Below are 16211 nucleotides of genomic sequence, written 5' to 3' on the forward strand. Positions count from 1 at the left end.
CTCAAACGAGCGAGACAGCGAGCACGATCAACGTCCGGAGACAGCCACACGCCGTACGACACGCAGACGTCGTCCGCCGTCCCTCCAACGAGCGAGAAGGCAGCGAGCACTGCAATCACCGACGCCACTCGCTATACAATGCTCATGAGCCCCGACACAGCCAGGACTCGCCGCACAAGTCAGCCGTGAGGGGGTTTACAGGCACGAGTACGTCCGTCCATCCTTTCCCGAAAACAACTTGAACACTGAGCACCGCAGCCCGGCCCTCCAAGCCTTCCGGATCGCCAACACGCATCGCTATCTACGCCCATTGTCCCTCGCTTGCATCTCCGGTGATTCAGAGTAGCAGCTCCTCGTCTCCGCTCATCGCGTACGCTCGCCGTGAGGTAGGCTGACCGCTATCCTCGCATCGTCGACACTAATTGTTCACGCCCACAGTTTTCACCGCCGTCAGGTCCGGCTACTCGTCGTGCCTGCACTTCTGCTCAGCCCTCTCTCATGTCTATTGTCCGTCGTTCCGTTCCATCCCATCGTCACAAGTCACTTCGTCTCGTAGCAAGGCTAGTGAAACTTTTCGCATGCGGCGTAGCTGTATTAGGACTTGGACTCGGACCGTCTACCACCAGCTCTCTATCTTCATGGCACTATTTTCACGCGTATGTCTTGCTTTCTTGCCGCACTGGCACCGTGGAAAGGGAACTGTCTCACGATATATAAATATGATTGCTCAAGGGACCTTAGCAGTCATCAACAGTTCACTGATTCGGGCGAGTTGCAGTCATGGGCACCGTGCTGAGTGTTCTGTTGCTCAGTGTTCTGTTCTGCTGCGCATCAAGGAAGCGCAAAGCCATCGATAGTCACGATGCTGTCCCTGCAAAGAAAATGGTATGTTTATGAGCTCATTGTTCGGACTTATGCTCACATGCATTTAGCGAGTGGGTTTGGCCATGGAATTGACTGCGCCTGACGGTGATTTGACAGTTGAAGAGTTCTTCACAGCTGTAGGTACCGTTGATCTATGCTGTTTGATACGTTCTCATTGTCCCTGCAGGAGTCATCTTCCGTTGCAGCCATCGAAACCGATCAAGATGCACCTTCTGTCGTAGGTGCCATCAGGTCGCACTGTTCGACTCATCCTGATTCCGTCCCGCAGTCACGTTCTGTCGCAGTGATCCAAACGGATCAAGATGCTCTATGCAGTGTTCCCAATGAGCTCGTCATCGCAATAGCCGAGTTGCTGCCCGACAGCGACGTCGTGCATATGAGCATCCTCTCTCGTCGTCTGCACTATATTGCGGTTCCTATATATCTTCGTCGACACGGCCTACGTATTTCCGGAGAAAACAAAGCTATCGTTCTCCTCAGAGAGGATGCCGTGGCGACTCTTTCTTTTTGGCGACATACACTGCTATTCCAATGCCCGCGGACAATCCGTGTCACCATTAACTCGGACAATTTGTCCGAGTACGTCCAGTTGGGCCACTTCTTCTCGTCTCTAGAGCCTACTTCTCCGTTGCGGACCGTGAAGCTCGTCTTCAACGCATCTCCAGGTGGTCAGTTGATAAACTTGTTGGAAACGTTGCGACATAGCTGTGTTTCGGACATCACGCTATGGCATAGAAGTAACAAGATTTGCCGCCCCGCCTTACCATCCAAGCCCATTTCTTGCACGCAGATCTCCTCTTTCCCTTCCCTGGAGACTTTTCAGCCTCAGGCGGCCATGCTGTTCGATTCCTCTCTGTGTCAATGGACACTGACGATGATCAATTCGTCAACCATTGGCGAGTTAAGCCTGATTACGCCCGGTCTTGCATCCCCACCCTGGTCTCACATTCTTGAGCGTCTCGTGATCCCTTCCCTCCATATCCTACGCATCGAGGGTGAACTTACTCAGATTGCCCTCGATCGATTCTTACGACGCCATGGCGGAATGCGGGAACTTCATATTGGGTACCATTCGGATTGTGGCGGTGCAGCCCGTCGACGATCTCCGCCTCCAGAGTTACCTCATTTGCGGGTCCTCGCAGCACCGCTCACGTATCTCCCCCGTTTATTGGGCGACGAGCGAATGAGGATCACTACCTTGGAGAGGTTGACCATCCTTCCTGATTTCGATTGCGACAATACCGCCGAGTTCGTTTGCAACTTCTCCAAAGTGCTCGTGCTTGTCTCCGAGCTTCAGGACCTATGGTGGCTCAATTGCACCTTGCCTCCTTTATTTGCAGCAGATGTTGATGAGACTGTGAGCGGTGGCTTTGGCCTTCAGATATTGGATGCTCTATTTCCTCAGATAAAGTGCATCGTTCTGGAACAAGCGTCAAGGGAGAACCGACAGGATTCATTCAGTATGACACTCCTGGTAAGTTAGTTGCTGCGGTACCAGTATTGGCAGAGTCGGATCACTGAAAGGGTTGCAATATAGAACTACCTACCCCGTTGGTTGCGGCAATTCCCTGCTCTGTCATCCCTGCAGCTGTGGGAGGACGCTGCCGTTGACCGGACAGAGGAAATGGCACGCCTTTGCGCTGCATGTGCTACTCTATCCGATTTCTGGATGTATTCTGGTGGGAAGGATCTGAGCTGGAAGTTCACTTCGGCGGAGGCATCAGATGGTCCCCAGTGAACCAAAGTTAAGTCACCTTGTCTTGTTGAAGAGAGTTCCCCATCTCCTGTCGTCATATACTGTTGCCCGCCGATTTGAAATCTGCCATGAGATAGACGTGAGCAATCTTGACGTCGTTCCATCACGGTCAAGTAGCGTACAGGTTTCGCATCGCATACGATGTACTGGTACCGTACTTCCTTTGGTCTTGAAATTTGCTATGAACTTGTTTACCTGTTAGATATTCTAAGATGCGCAACATCGATCAGCCATTCAATATCTGTGACGATTTAATTCTCCGTCGCATTTTCAACATTCATAACATCAAAACATAATGGGAACATATTGTATTCGCAAAGTTTACAAAAATGAATACAATATAGCCCCAAGAATATGGTTTGGCATATGCCGCAGTTTCATTTCCAATTGCAGATGCCTAATATGTAAACTGTAATGTCATTTTCGCAAAGAATCGACCAATAATCAAAATACTAGTTCACATTTTCCCCACATATTACACATCGAAAAAGAGCTCCATGTCTGGGGTGATTATGAAGGCGTGACAGGGTGATCATTTTTCTCGTGTAAGGTATGAAAGGCATTAACATTTCAGTACGTGCATCAAGAAAGCAACACAGGGTGCACAGCTTGTTTTGTTAAACATATTTTAATCCTTATCAACTAAAATGTGCAGCAGGGGTTTTTGATCAAAATTAAAATAAGTATTGAGTTTGGTGAAGATAATGTCAAGCAATAAATGTATGCAACTGTCAATTGTGAACAAGCTCCTATTCATTGCTTGACACCAAACTCAATATATTATGTTAATTCTGATCAAAAACCTCTCCTGCATATTTCATTTGACAAGGGTTAAAATAATTTTAGAAATTGTCATCGACAAAAACATGAGCAAACTGTGATTCTCCTCACAATCATGTTTAAAATATTCTCATAAACAAAACAGGCCATGCACCCTGCAATCCATCGTTAAGTCCCAAGGCGAGTTATCAAGCGATCCTGGACAACAATACCCGACTATAGATGTTCTTGAGAGCATCATCTTTTTCATTACATAGCACATTAAGTCAAGGCATGAAGAGCGAGAACGTCCGAATCAATGCATTAGTTGCACGTATGTCCTTATGCGAGGAAAGCAACCATGAATGCCACACCAGCAAATGTCGCCAGTGCCGACATGCGCACAGCACCAGCACTGCTCGTTGTACCGGTAGAAGTCGACGATGCGCTGCCCGACGTGCCAGTACGTGAAGCCCCGCTCGAAGCCGAAGTAGCCCCACTCGATGCATCCCCGCTCGCACCCGAGCTCACAGCGGTCGCAGACGACGCGCCTAATGACGCTGTCGTAGAGACCTTGGCGGTGTACAAATCCGTCGACGCGAACGTGCGGCAGTTGGACGACGCGGGGATGGTCGGGGTGTACGGGATGGTGAGCTCGCCCGTGTAGGGCTGCGTCCAGGTGTACGTCTGTCCGTCGGAGGTGTACACGCCGACGGGAGTCATCGAGTCGCCGTCGCAGACCTCAAAGGTGCCGTTCTGCGCGGCGTTTGGGCAGTTGTACGAGATGCCGATCTCGTCGTAGATGTTATTGCACCAGCCGACGTTGTCTGCGCTCGTGTTGGCCGGGTTGCAGATCTTGAGGCAGAACATGTCGTTTCCGATGAACCTGCGCATGTGTGAGTGCGTGTATGAACAGCAGGGATGCGGGCAAGGGGGACGTACTCAGTCCATTCGATGATCTGGGTGTAGGTACTGTTATCCGTGTTGTTACGCGGGTATTGGTTGGAATAGACGATGGCGCCCATGGGGTTACCGAGCTGCAGCACACAATATCAGCAAAAATTGCACAAGGCACCGACTACGCATTCCCACTGACCAAGTCGGAGCCATGAGGATCGAGTTCTCCTCCCGCATCGTCCGCCTGGAGATTCACCTGCGTCTGGTCAATATAGCCGATGATCTGGATGTAGTTCGCCGTATAGATGTACTGCACGCCCTTCAGCGCGCCCTCGGGGATGAGCCGCGTGCCATGCGTGTCGGACGTGCACCAGGCGACCTCATAAGACTCGGAGTCCCCGATAGTGTCATTCGTGTCGGGTGACGAATAGATGCAAAAGTCTGCGTGGCGCTCGGCATTCAACGGCTAATGCATATATAGTAAAGCTGATGAGGCTCACCGTCAATTTCGTTGACGATCAGCGTCTGGCAGTACGAGTCCTGGTTCTGCGTCGTCGAGTTGCAGATGTTGTACCCGACTTGACTTCCGCGCTCGTCTCCGGTGGGCTCCACTTGGTACGGCTGTCACTCGGCCTTAGCGCGTCATTTCCCGTAGATGTTTAGAAATACTCACCACATCAGAGTAGGGATAGGTGTGGTCCACAAGCGGCTCGATCGATGTCGTCGTCTGTGCGCGCACGTCGGTGAGGACGGCGGCAGCAGCCACAAGTGCAGAAAGTGCGAACGCAGTCATCACGCTCAATTACCTCGCGGTACAAGGGACAGGGACGAGAGCTTGGTGTGCTGCACGCTTAAGGTTTGGGTGCGGACTGCGGAGTCGTGGGTTGCAGCATGTGCTGCGGTCCTCTCGCATGTTGTATTCTGGAACTGCCCGGAATGACGTCCTCGTGGATGCGGTCCCTCTAATTTTTGAGGAGCGGATCCGGATCAGAGTTCAACTCCGTGAACCCAGGCCCGTGCTCTGTACATTTGCGCTCGATGTTGAACAACCCCGGTCTGGCGTCCATCCAGCCTGGCAGGAGGACAGCCTCCTGCTCAGGAGGAGGCAGCTGAGGAGGTGCTATCCTTGAATACGCGATATGCCAGAGACCAGAGCTCAGCCAAAGATGACCCTAGTGCGGTGGCGTGCCAGTGTTTGTGGCTGCGAGCATCAACGTCATGTCTTCAGGTGAATACCAAAGCTAGGAGCTGGAGATCCGTGCTTGCGCTGAAGGGTAAAGGGGATAAGTAGCGTGCGAGTGCGTGTTTCTGAAAACAGCGAAGCCAATGGCCATAGCTGTTACTGCCAACTGGTAGGTCTGACGGGTCTATAATCATTGCCATGAATGAGCGCAATGAGCTCAACAATGATCATGTGTTAAAAACTCGTCTACTGCACAATCTGCGCTCATTTTGCGATAAATCTATCCGCTTGCAGCTCAAATCATGATGATGTTATTCAAGGAGGGCCAGAGCAGTGGAAATCATGCCTGAAACTAGTCTCTATCGTCCGCATTGTTGCTAGAGGCACTGCAAAGTCAATTTGAACAGCCCTCGAAGATGTCTTTGTGACAATGCCTGCAGTGCCGCCCAACTTCTCACCACACCTCTGGAACACGGCAAAGCAAGCGTACAAACCACGGGACGATTATGATACGCTTGCGCATCGTCGCTATCTTCTCAAGCTCGATGTGCGCGTCAGGTTGGCTATTGGAGCGAAGTTTCTTGTATCTCGCTTCACAGACTCCGTCTTACGAAAATGCCGCCTATTTGTTTCAGGCTCAATCTGCAGTGGAAAGCCGTAGCGTCATCCCTTTAAAGTACGTTCTTCGTCGAATGCGCGATCGAGGCGGATTCGGCTAGAAAATACTACCTCCACATCCCTCCAAGAATTCGAACAAGTGGTTTGCCGATGTCTCAAATGCTCTGGATGGCGTCCAAACTGAGATTGAGCTATATTATGGAATTGCATTAAACGATGGGAAAGAACGAATAGCGGACCTAAAAGTGAAGCGGCGAAATAGGACAGTCAGAGTTCTTTGGTCCACATACTATTCTTAACGTTCACTCTTCAACATTACGGGCGTAATGTCGTACCATCACCTCTGTATATCAATGAATGCACCAGCGTTCGGGCACAGGCCAAAGTGGACGGCTGAGATGGCAACATGTTGGATTTCTACTGAACATCACGACTCGGGAAATAACCCCTTTTTCTGGGGACGTGCTCCAAAGCTCGTTATTCGTCGCGCATCTGAACGAGACATTTCATGGATTCAATTACTCATACCGTACAATTCTCGGACAGCTTCTCGATTCGTTTCCTTCAACTGAACGGACGACCGCCCACCTCACGGACATAATCCTCCACCGTTTTCCACTTCCATATACTCTCGTCTGGATTAATGAGCTCGTCATCGTTCTCCGAAAAGTCCATTTTGCCCTCTGCGATGAGCAACCTGCAGCAACGGGTTTCGTCAACAATCTCCACAATAAGAGAGGGTTCGTCATACGCACATGATATGTCTGAGCGGGCCCGGTGCAGGGCTCTTGATCTCCTCCTCGCGCACCTTCGCCCTGAAAGTCTCATAGTCCTGCGACTTGATCACGATCTCGCCCTTAGGCTGCACGCCGAGCTCTTCCCTTACGCGCTGCACGATGTCGCGGATCTCCCGGTAGCTCGCGTTCCCGCCCGCGATGTGCGCGTCGTCGGGGACGCGCGCGGAGTAGTCGGGGGAGAGCGCGAGGAGAGAGAATTCGGCGAGCGCGCGTCCAACGTCTGCCTTGGACGTGAGCGCAGTCTTTTTGTCTGGCGAGCCGACGCAGGTGTAGGTCAGGTTAGCGGTGTCGAAACCGACTGGACCGAGGATTAGCACGTTTCACAAACTGCGTGTTGCGGGAGCGATACGTACACCATGGCTGCGGAAGAACATCATCATCAAGCTAGGCTCAAAAATACAGAAAGCAGAGGAGTGCACATACACCCAGAGCGCCTTCGAGGAAAAGACCGGGATAGACAGCAATAATCTTGACTTTGCCTTGCGCGAGCTGCCGCGCCTTGCGCACATGCTCGGCCTTCGCCAGCCACAGTGTGAAGTCCCACCCGGGGAAGTCATTGATGCGGTAGTCACTGCACGATCCTATGCTTCTAGTGCATGCGCAAAAACGGCTGGAGAGCACTTACGAGCCATATTCAGAGGGGAAGTACACTCTCACCCCGCTCTTCAGTGCACCCTCGAAAAGCGCATTGTTATACTCGAGCGGGCTCGCGCCGACAGCATTGATGACTATGTCGACGCCTTCGAAAGCGCGCGTGAACGACGCCACAGCATTCGCCGAGTCGACCTGCCGGAGCTCTGCTCCCCGCTCGGTAAGCGCTTTCGCTTCTGGCTTGGTGGTGTCCCGTAGGACCGCGATGACGCGGGGGAAGAAGGGTTTGTAAGAGCTGAGGAAGATGTTGGATATCTCCTTGCCTGCATGGGTGGTGCTGTTAGAATATGATAGTCGTTTCGAAATAGGAGGAGAGGTTCGGACCTAGGTTCCCCGTCGCACCGACGATGGCAACGGTGTATTGAGCACGGCTGAGTCTGGTCGACATGAGATATGACATTCACTGGGCCTTCTGGACGGTCGGACTGCTGAAAAGCGCGCTGAGGTTATATATATGCGCGATGACTGTCCTCTGTGGGTAAGAGCTTACCAATGAACCTCGATTGCGCTAGCTGGAACATGGATTTGCATAAGGGAGAACGTCATGGAGCTTACAATCCTTGCTTCGTCTCTAGACTTGTGAGGATGATTGCTCCCACAAAGGTTGATCTTGCCAGGGCGTCGGCTCGCACTAGACCTTGCAGAACGTTCATGGCCAATCGCGGACCACGCCGATTACGCATCGTGATGCCGTGATATCCCGTTCATCTCGCAAATCAGCATATATTCTTCGTCGGCATCGTTGCAACAGCGACATGCACCGCTCGAGCCTCGAGGTACAATATGGTGGCGGGGTGAGTCCAGGGCGTCTACACATTTCCTTTACCAGCAGCGTCCGGCTAGTACTATGACTCTGCTACCAACGTCGACGTCTTGCTCCTGCTCCTTCCTCACCACTGTGACTCACCATTAAAAATTCAGTATGTGCTTTACCGCACTTTCTCTTCGATTGACGACGACCACAAAGGCCTTATCGCATGAAAGTCATCTCTCGTACAACTCTGCGCTCGCCGCATAGTCGATCATACAACACCTGGAATTGTAACACAAACCTTGGCTTCATCGCTGCTGCTGTCAAATGGCAGACGACGACTCCTCTACTGACCTGCAGCCCACCATGGAGCAGCTGCGGCTCGTAAGCGAAGAACTGCAGCGGAAGAAGCTGGACGCAGAGAAAGATCGTGAGCTTTTCCGCGACCTCTACAGCAAAGCTTCCGCGCACGCGAGCGCCGTCACCAAAGAGAACAACGACCTGCACGAGCGGCTCGCGCTCGCCGAGGGCCAAGTGAAGGATGGGCTGCGCATGGTGCGTGGCACGTACGAGGCGCGCATCGCCCTTCTCGAGGCGGAAGCGGAGAAATGGCGGCATGTCGCGGAAGTGCTCGCTGCGCGCGACAATCGCACGGACGACGAGGTGCGGAGGCGCGCGGCGCTCGAGCCGGAGCTCCAGGAGGAAAACAGGCGGCTGAGGGAGGAGCTGGAGAAGTTGAGGATGGACTATCGGAAGATGGAGCAGGCGCTGGCACAGTCTGCGGAACAGAAGCAGGCAGACGCGCCGCCAGTGACACCTCAGGTTGGAGTGGCCAATGGCCCTACTGTGACATCTTCCTCGATGGCACCGAGTTGATGGTGAGTCAACATGGTTCCGAATAATTGTGCGAAGCTGAACGATTCCTCGGTCTATAAAACGTGCTTTACGGACGAAGGGTAGGCATCTGTAGGAATATGGGGACATACCAGTGACAAGATGCGTGTTTATATCCATTTTTTGCTGTATAAGTTCATTGCACATACCTTGAAATGCTCGCAAAACTGTCTCATGGCAGCCTGATGGATTTGTGCAATGCCCACATCACTCGTCCGCTGGTATTGTTTCGAGCCTGGATCTTGCCGCGTATTGTGAACTCCTCATTCTCGTTACAATATAGGTGTGTCTATGCTGATGTAGTGAAGCACCTGCCCTCGTATCGAAGCGCCTGCCCACGTATCGAAGAGAACAGTTGCGCAAGAACAGAACCGGTGAGCTTACCTTCCAACAGGCAATTGAGTGAACCGCGATATAACGTCGCAGAATTGTTCCCATCGGCAGCACGTATGCATAGCTGCTAAGTCAAAGCAAGGGTGCATTACAGTGTAGTACGACGTATAACCAGTAAGCCTCAACAGGATGAAGCAGTTAAATAGCACGGAAGCGTGGTATATAGCCTATCGATATCGATATCTTTCCTTTGTCAATCCATAGGCATCGTGAGCGGCGTGATGGGTACTGGTGATGTGTCATGATGCCGATCCATTAGCAACGTTGGGCTCTGCGTCCATATCGACGTCGAGATCGTTCGCTGAGGGCACCGCGGCAGACGTCGCGGCGCCTACTGACACCGCTTGTCCTGGTTGTTGCTGCACAATGTCCCTACATTAACGACAACGGCTCTCAGCCGACCGACCACACCAAGCAAAGCGCGAGGCACGCACCATTTTATCTGGAACCTCGTCACCCGCGGCTTGGAGTTGATGTCCCTTACTAGCCTATCAAACCGAATCGGATCCGGCATCTGCTCCTTCATCTCCTCGTTGTCGTACTCCGTGTTCTGGTAGTATCCTACGCGGACGAACTCTTGCTCCTTGTACGAGCCCGTTAAGATGAGCGCGGCCACGCCGAGCACGTCCTCGGGCGGAATCTTGGACGGGTTCGGCGCGGAGCCCTCGAAGTCGAACGCGTTCACGCCGACGGGAACGGGTCCGACGAGGCAGTCGTCGAGCTCCTGGTCGAGTTCTTCATTACCCGGAGAGGAGACGTAGATCAGGCGCCATTCAAGGTCTGCGCGTCGGGATTCGAGAGAGACACGGTCGAGTGCAGTCATGGTCAGCGACCATTCATGGCTGTCGGTGTGAGTCTAAGATGCTACTGACCTTCTGGAAGTGACGCTATGCACTCAAATGTGACGCGGAAGCGGTATGGATCCAAAAAACGAGCAGGGTTGTTGAGGAACTCTACGTTCTGGGACACATTCAGCTGTGCGAGATGAGCGGTGATCGGCGGGTGCTTACACGGATGGTGACGATAGACATGGTATTTTTGAACGCGCAAGATGTTGTATGTTGAGCGAGCGAAGAGGGGGTGAGGGAGGAGACCTTGAAGAGAAAAATGAGGTGGGTGGCCAGGCAGGTGAACGTGCTGTGGCAGTAGACGCGTCCCGTCACAAACACGTTACATGGTGTCACATGGTGAGCAACGTGGCGCTTGCGGCCTATTCTCTCTTTCGTGCTTATCTTCCTCCGCCTCTAGACGGATTCTGCTCTATTCCCTCGCTGCATTACTGCTCACCGATGCCGCTCGTCTATCTGAGGAATCTATTTAAGCTGTTGTGACCACTATCACTATGTATCATCTTAAGAAGTCATTCCGGGCCCCCATTGGCGACTCAAGGCATGAATATTGAATGTCAATGCGGGATCGATGCGCTGCAATCTGTTATCTGCCAGCCATTTCCCTTTATCCATTTCTTCAATCTGACAGTCACATTTAGCACAGACGATGTCTATCGGTCTCTTAGATGATCCATGTAATCCACTGGGACGAGTTCCTGACTATCGCCGCCGCCAGCTCTCGTGCGATAACTCTATCAGTCTGTTCAGATGAATGTAACTCGTCGTATCTACGACATGTGCTGCAATCTATTGTCTGCCAGTCAATTTACTTTGTCCATCTTCACGATCTGACAGTCATATTTAGCACAGATCACATCCATGGATCTCTTAGATGAGCCATGTAATCCATTGGGACGAGTTCCTGACAACCGCCACTGCCAGCTCTCTTGCGATAATTCTATCGGTCTATCCAGATGGACGCAACTCGTCGTGCCTACGACATGTGCTGCAGTCTATCGTCTGCCAGTCACTTTACATTATCCACCTTCTCAATCTGACAGTATATTTGGCACAGATTACATCCATTGGTCTCTTAGATGAGCCACGTAATCCACTGGGACGAGTTCCTGACGATCGCCGCCGCCAGCTCTCGTGCGATAACCCTATCGGTCTGTTCAGACGGATGCAACTCGTCGTACCTACGACGTCAATGCGATCAGCAATGCTTTCGTCTGCTCCGAGAATGTCGCATACCACAGGAAACTGTCCCGCGCAGTGCCCTCGGCAACCGTACAGTCTGGCGTACCCGACGTGCTCTCGTTGAGCTGGAAAACGCACGAGTTGATGCACCCTGTCACGTTGTACGGTACGCTCCCATTTAGATAGTTCTGCGGGAATGCTCGGATATCCGATACCAAGCCGTACGAGTCGAAGATACCTTCATATTGGAACGACAATCAGCTCTCCGTATGATCAGCAAAGATCCGCATACCGAGATGTGCGCCTTCAAGCGTTGGCGCCAAGGCCGTCAGCATCGCGCGCGATAGGGCGTTGCCTGTGTTGGTCATCTCCGTCATGAAAACGTTCCATTCAGTGGTGTTACGCTGCTCTGTCCAGTATCTGTTCGGGTACGAGTTGGCCGAATACAGGATCGTATCTTGCAGAGGCAACATCTGTGCAGCAACCAGCACGTCACGAAACGATTGAGCTATTGATGGAACTGAGCAACTTACGTTCTGGAAGACGAAGTTCCTGGCGCCGCTCAGATACAGGACGTTTACCCATTCGACCGCGCAGGAAACGGTGTTCACAAGCGTAACTCCCGCTGTCTGCTGTCCTGTGATGAGCTCTCCCACACCGACATCGTTCGTCCCGATCCAGAGCGTGTACATTGTGGACGTCGGATCAAGCTCTAACGAGCCGTTCTCTTTCTGCGTGAAGTATAGCGGCAGCTCGTCCTCGAAGACCGATGGGAACAGCCGTGGAGTGAGGTAATTCGAGCAAGTCGCACCCGCCTTCGCGTACGGATACAGTGTGAAGCCGCCGTACATCGCCGCATAGACAGGCCACGCGGTGGCGTTGTCTCCGGTATTCACCTGCGCTCGAGATCCGGTGAACAATGAGCATCTCATCCCCCTATCTCACGAGCTGCTGTGCTTACGACGTCTGAGTAGGAGTCGCCAAACGTTACGAGATTCTTGATCTGTCCAGGGTATGGTCCTTGGGCGCTGCTGTGCTGCACAAAGGCCCAGGAGAATACAAATGTCGCGAGGACCTTGACGAAGGACATCTTCGCTCCCGTTTTCTTTGACCAGTTGCTTCCAATGTTTTATGGTGATACGGAGCGGATGCCCAATGCCCATGGACAGTTTCTCACAGCTCGGATGCACTTCGATATACATAACACGCGTTTTCGGTGCAATGGGCACAATCCTGCAGATCACGCTGCTCAACACAGTGGAATGGCGTGGGTGTCCTCGACGGCTGCTGATGTTTCTCGGTCCGTATATGTATAGTGCTTATACACTCTGAGAACAGGAAGGCCACTATTCTTGTATCCGAAGCTGCAATGCCGGCATAACCTCCGCTTCACGGGATCCTTCTAATGGCGACATCAGTGGCGAACGAGATCTCCAGTCTATCTGTATCTCTTGAGCTGCCTGTCGTTCATTGACTCCAAGTCTTAATCCTAGGTGTCTCCAATGCGGTGCCTACTGAAATGATGTTCGTCCCAGTGTTCCTACGGCTATCCAAGAACGACTCAATGTTCCTTCTGCCGATCGGCACAAGACTTTCTTCCCTCCCCCAGCTCAAGTCAGCCATGTGATCCAGCTCGAAGAGTTCCTCACAATCGCGGCGGCAAGCTCCCTCGCAATCACCCTGTCCGTCTGTTCAGACGGGTGCAGTTCATCATACCTGCACAGCAAACATGAGCAAAAGGCGGCCCTTCCGTTCAGGTCAACGTACCACAGGAAGCTGTCGCGTGCGGTGCCCTCAGCAACCGTGCAGTCTGCCGTATCCGACGTGCTTTCGTTGAGCTGGTAGATGCAAGAGTTGATGCATCCTGTAACGTTCAAGGGTGCTGTGCCATTCAAATAGTTCTGCGGGAAAGCTCGGATATCCGAGATCAGCCCGTATGAGTCGAAGATACCTGAAGACGCTTCAGCGTTAATCTGGTGAGAAACTCGAAGATAAGTCCTCACCAAGGTGCGCTCCCTCCAGAGTCGGCGCAAGGGCTTGCAGCATCAGCCTGGATAGGGCGTTGCCGGTGTTCGTGAGCTCGGTCATGAAGACGTTCCACTCCGTCGTGTTCCTGTCTTCGGTCCAATACCGGTTAGGGTATGAATTGGCCGAGTACAAGATCGTGTCTTGCAGAGGCAGCATCTGTTTACTCTGTCAACGCCGTGCCGGATCGCAGTGCAATTCCACGCACGTTCTGGAAGATGAAGTTCCTCGCGCCACTCGTATACAGAACCCTCACCCAGTCCACGGCGCAAGAGATTGTATCGACCAAAGTGACTCCCGGAGTTTGGCTGCCGGTCAAGAGCGCGTTCGCGCCCACGTCGTTCGTGCCGATCCACAGCATATACATCGTCGACGTCGGATCGGGCTCCAGCGAGCCATTGAATTTCTCCGTGAAGTATAGCGGGAGCTGATACTCGAAGACCGGTGGGTACGGCCGGTAGGTCAGGTAGTTCGAGCACGTCGCGCCGGACTTTGCGAACGGGTAGAGCGTGAAGTTCCCGTACATGGCTGCATACACTGGCCATGCTGTGGCGTTGTCGCCTGGGGTGTTCTATGCGGAAAGCGCATGCCACAAGGTCACTTCGGGTTTCTTGATCTATACTGGAGAGGGCGCGCTCACGACATCGCTGTAGGAATCACCAAATGTCACCAGGTTTTTGATTTGGCCGGGGTAGGGTCCTTGGGCACTGGCGGGGGCCACAACCGCGAGCGCACTGGCAAGAACCGTCAACAAGCTCAAGTGCAGCATCCTTGGGAACGACTGTTGCTCGTCGCTCTTTACCTCGGACGCTCTTAAGCTTTTACGTTGTCTGTGCGTACGGTGTCCCGGTCACGAGTGATGACCGCCCGAAAACCCCTTTCTCCTCCATTGCACTGACCAGTGGGAGTCCGAGTCGAAGCAAGCATGTGGTCGGGATATTTTTGCTCGGTGAGCGTGAGGGATTTTCACGGACCGCTGCGACGATTCTGCATGAACGAGTGGAGGTTTCGATTCCTCGGTGCGCATCCTGCAATTGGAAGTCAAGTCGATATCCAACGTTTCTCCTTGCCAAAGAACGGATCGAGCGATAATACTCTCTATGAAACATCATTTGACAAGCACGCTGGGGAGAGTGTATCGGCGGCCATCATGTCACCATACCTGTTCGCACTGTCGTGCTCGAGCTGTAAACGGATGGAAAAGGAGTGGACGGGAGGACACACGCTAGAGTCAAAGGCTTCAGCTCCTTGATGATAGAAGGACTCTATTAGTAGTATGTACCTAGAGTCAACTACGATACATTAGTATGTACGCTGCATTCATGCAGGACAGTATCGGTACTCACAGGCTTCAGCTCCTTGATGATAGAAGGACTGAAGCCTGCAGAACGAGCGAAGCGGGTGAAAAGTCTTACGGGCGCTAATGCCCGATAAGTACATAAAAGGAAATACCAACTGATAAGTCCATACTTAAGTATAGCTAGGCTTGATATTCCAACACTCCCCCTCAAGCCAGGCGAAGTCCAAGCATTCCGGCGAACTTCTCCACCTTCTGGCGGGTCAACGCCTTGGTAAGAAGGTCGGCGACCATGTCGTTGGTCAGGCAATACAAGATGACAGCGCGTTCCATATCGATAACCTCGCGAATGAAATGGTAGCGAATGTCGATATGCTTCGTTCGCGCATGAAGGAGTCCACTCTGCGCGATCGCGATTGCGCTCTGATTGTCGGCGTGTAACGGTGTCGGTTCCGCCAGAGGCAAGGTGAGTTCCGCGAGAAGCGCACGTAGCCACAACAGCTCGCGCGACGCGTCAGATGCGGCAATGTATTCGGCCTCCGTGGAAGACAGCGCGGTAAGGGGCTGCTTGCGCGAAGACCAGCTGACAGCTCCCCCAGAGTAGAGGAAGCTGTACGCCAAGATCGAGTGACGGTGGGCTTGCGAGGCCCAGTCGGCGTCAGTGTAACCTATAAGACCGTCGGTTGTCGCACCGAATGTCAAGGCCAGGTCGCGTGTGCCTTTAAGATAGCGCAGCATGCGTTTTGCGGCTTCCCAATGCGCGGGCGCTGGGTCAGCCATGAAGCGCGCCAGTGTCGAAGTGGCGAACGCGATGTCGGGACGTGTGCCGATAGCGGCGTACATAAGGCTCCCGACGAGCCTTGCATACGGCTTGCGAGCCATGTGCGCGCGATCTTCGTCCGAGAGCTCGATACCGAAGAGGTTAATGTGGGGGTCCATCGGGACCGTGAGTGCGTAGGCGTCGGTCATGCCGAAGCGATCGAGTATAGTGTCGATATACGCAGCTTGCGAGAGCGAGATAGTGTGGGCAGCGCGGTCGCGGCGAATCTCAAAGCCTAGAAGCCAGTGCGCCTCGCCCAGGTCCACGATCTCAAATCGTGCGGCGAGCTCCCGCTTCAGATCAGTCATGGTGGCCGTCGTGTTGGTGATGAGCGTGCAGTCGTCGACGTGGACAACAATGATGATGATGACCTTAGAAACAAAGGCGAAAAACACACCGTAGTCGTGTTTGCTGCGCTCTAGACCCAAGCCAGCAAACAGCTCACAGAGCTGAAT

The 16211-nt window shown here is 52.9% G+C and overlaps 7 protein-coding genes across 7 annotated transcripts; 2 read left to right on the forward strand and 5 right to left on the reverse strand.

Moving 5' to 3' along the window:
• Positions 1-780: 780 nt before the first annotated feature.
• Positions 781-2623, forward strand: LAESUDRAFT_764797 (uncharacterized protein; the record flags this gene model as incomplete). The annotated part of the gene is made up of 5 exons (XM_040913507.1): positions 781-885; positions 933-1001; positions 1052-1102; positions 1154-2359; positions 2423-2623. 5 exons carry the CDS (start codon positions 781-783, stop codon positions 2621-2623), a joined length of 1632 nt encoding a protein of 543 aa, XP_040757947.1.
• An 828-nt stretch (positions 2624-3451) lies between these two features.
• LAESUDRAFT_688399 (uncharacterized protein) lies at positions 3452-5475 on the reverse strand. The gene is made up of 5 exons (XM_040905991.1): positions 4971-5475; positions 4798-4918; positions 4497-4738; positions 4343-4437; positions 3452-4286 (listed from the first exon to the last, which is right to left on the reverse strand). Exons 1-5 carry the CDS (start codon positions 5088-5090, stop codon positions 3743-3745), a joined length of 1122 nt encoding a protein of 373 aa, XP_040757948.1. The 5' UTR covers positions 5091-5475; the 3' UTR covers positions 3452-3742.
• Positions 5476-6662: 1187 nt separating this feature from the next.
• On the reverse strand, positions 6663-7934 carry LAESUDRAFT_666641 (NAD(P)-binding protein; the record flags this gene model as incomplete). The annotated part of the gene is made up of 5 exons (XM_040905261.1): positions 6663-6795; positions 6854-7193; positions 7315-7466; positions 7521-7809; positions 7871-7934. 5 exons carry the CDS (start codon positions 7932-7934, stop codon positions 6663-6665), a joined length of 978 nt encoding a protein of 325 aa, XP_040757949.1.
• A 729-nt stretch (positions 7935-8663) lies between these two features.
• On the forward strand, positions 8664-9173 carry LAESUDRAFT_718280 (uncharacterized protein; the record flags this gene model as incomplete). The annotated part of the gene is made up of 1 exon (XM_040907416.1): positions 8664-9173. One exon carries the CDS (start codon positions 8664-8666, stop codon positions 9171-9173), a length of 510 nt encoding a protein of 169 aa, XP_040757950.1.
• A 436-nt stretch (positions 9174-9609) lies between these two features.
• Positions 9610-10722, reverse strand: LAESUDRAFT_688409 (anti-silence-domain-containing protein). The gene is made up of 4 exons (XM_040905992.1): positions 10595-10722; positions 10457-10544; positions 10019-10364; positions 9610-9956 (listed from the first exon to the last, which is right to left on the reverse strand). The coding sequence occupies exons 1-4, from the start codon at positions 10613-10615 to the stop codon at positions 9824-9826; spliced, it is 588 nt and encodes a 195-aa protein (XP_040757951.1). The 5' UTR covers positions 10616-10722; the 3' UTR covers positions 9610-9823.
• Positions 10723-11382: 660 nt separating this feature from the next.
• On the reverse strand, positions 11383-12964 carry LAESUDRAFT_561759 (carbohydrate esterase family 16 protein). Its single transcript, XM_040902956.1, has 6 exons — positions 12576-12964; positions 12148-12510; positions 11907-12087; positions 11669-11852; positions 11488-11613; positions 11383-11434 (listed from the first exon to the last, which is right to left on the reverse strand). The coding sequence occupies exons 1-5, from the start codon at positions 12702-12704 to the stop codon at positions 11508-11510; spliced, it is 963 nt and encodes a 320-aa protein (XP_040757952.1). The 5' UTR covers positions 12705-12964; the 3' UTR covers positions 11383-11434; positions 11488-11507.
• On the reverse strand, positions 12893-14408 carry LAESUDRAFT_803228 (carbohydrate esterase family 16 protein; the record flags this gene model as incomplete). Its single annotated transcript, XM_040914013.1, has 5 exons — positions 12893-13330; positions 13382-13565; positions 13618-13807; positions 13848-14210; positions 14280-14408. 5 exons carry the CDS (start codon positions 14406-14408, stop codon positions 13225-13227), a joined length of 972 nt encoding a protein of 323 aa, XP_040757953.1. The 3' UTR covers positions 12893-13224.
• Between the last annotated feature and the right edge of the window lie 1803 nt (positions 14409-16211).

The sequence above is a fragment of the Laetiporus sulphureus genome (genome assembly GCF_001632365.1).
Source record: "Laetiporus sulphureus 93-53 unplaced genomic scaffold LAESUscaffold_88, whole genome shotgun sequence".
Taxonomy (NCBI): domain Eukaryota; kingdom Fungi; phylum Basidiomycota; class Agaricomycetes; order Polyporales; family Laetiporaceae; genus Laetiporus; species Laetiporus sulphureus.

Coding starts and splice junctions, on each gene's coding strand:
- LAESUDRAFT_688399 (XM_040905991.1), bottom strand. CDS start 5,090: ATGACTGCGTTCGCACTTTCTGCACTTGTGGCTGCTGCCGCCGTCCTC. Junction 4,919..4,970: donor CCTATCCCTACTCTGATGTG/GTGAGTATTTCT, acceptor GCCGAGTGACAG/CCGTACCAAGTGGAGCCCAC. Junction 4,739..4,797: donor GATCGTCAACGAAATTGACG/GTGAGCCTCATC, acceptor AGCGCCACGCAG/ACTTTTGCATCTATTCGTCA.
- LAESUDRAFT_688409 (XM_040905992.1), bottom strand. CDS start 10,615: ATGTCTATCGTCACCATCCGT. Junction 10,365..10,456: donor CATAGCGTCACTTCCAGAAG/GTCAGTAGCATC, acceptor CCCGACGCGCAG/ACCTTGAATGGCGCCTGATC. Junction 9,957..10,018: donor ACGAGGTTCCAGATAAAATG/GTGCGTGCCTCG, acceptor TCGTTAATGTAG/GGACATTGTGCAGCAACAAC.
- LAESUDRAFT_561759 (XM_040902956.1), bottom strand. CDS start 12,704: ATGTCCTTCGTCAAGGTCCTCGCGACATTTGTATTCTCCTGGGCCTTT. Junction 11,853..11,906: donor GCTTGAAGGCGCACATCTCG/GTATGCGGATCT, acceptor TCCAATATGAAG/GTATCTTCGACTCGTACGGC. Junction 11,614..11,668: donor GCGCGGGACAGTTTCCTGTG/GTATGCGACATT, acceptor TTGACGTCGTAG/GTACGACGAGTTGCATCCGT.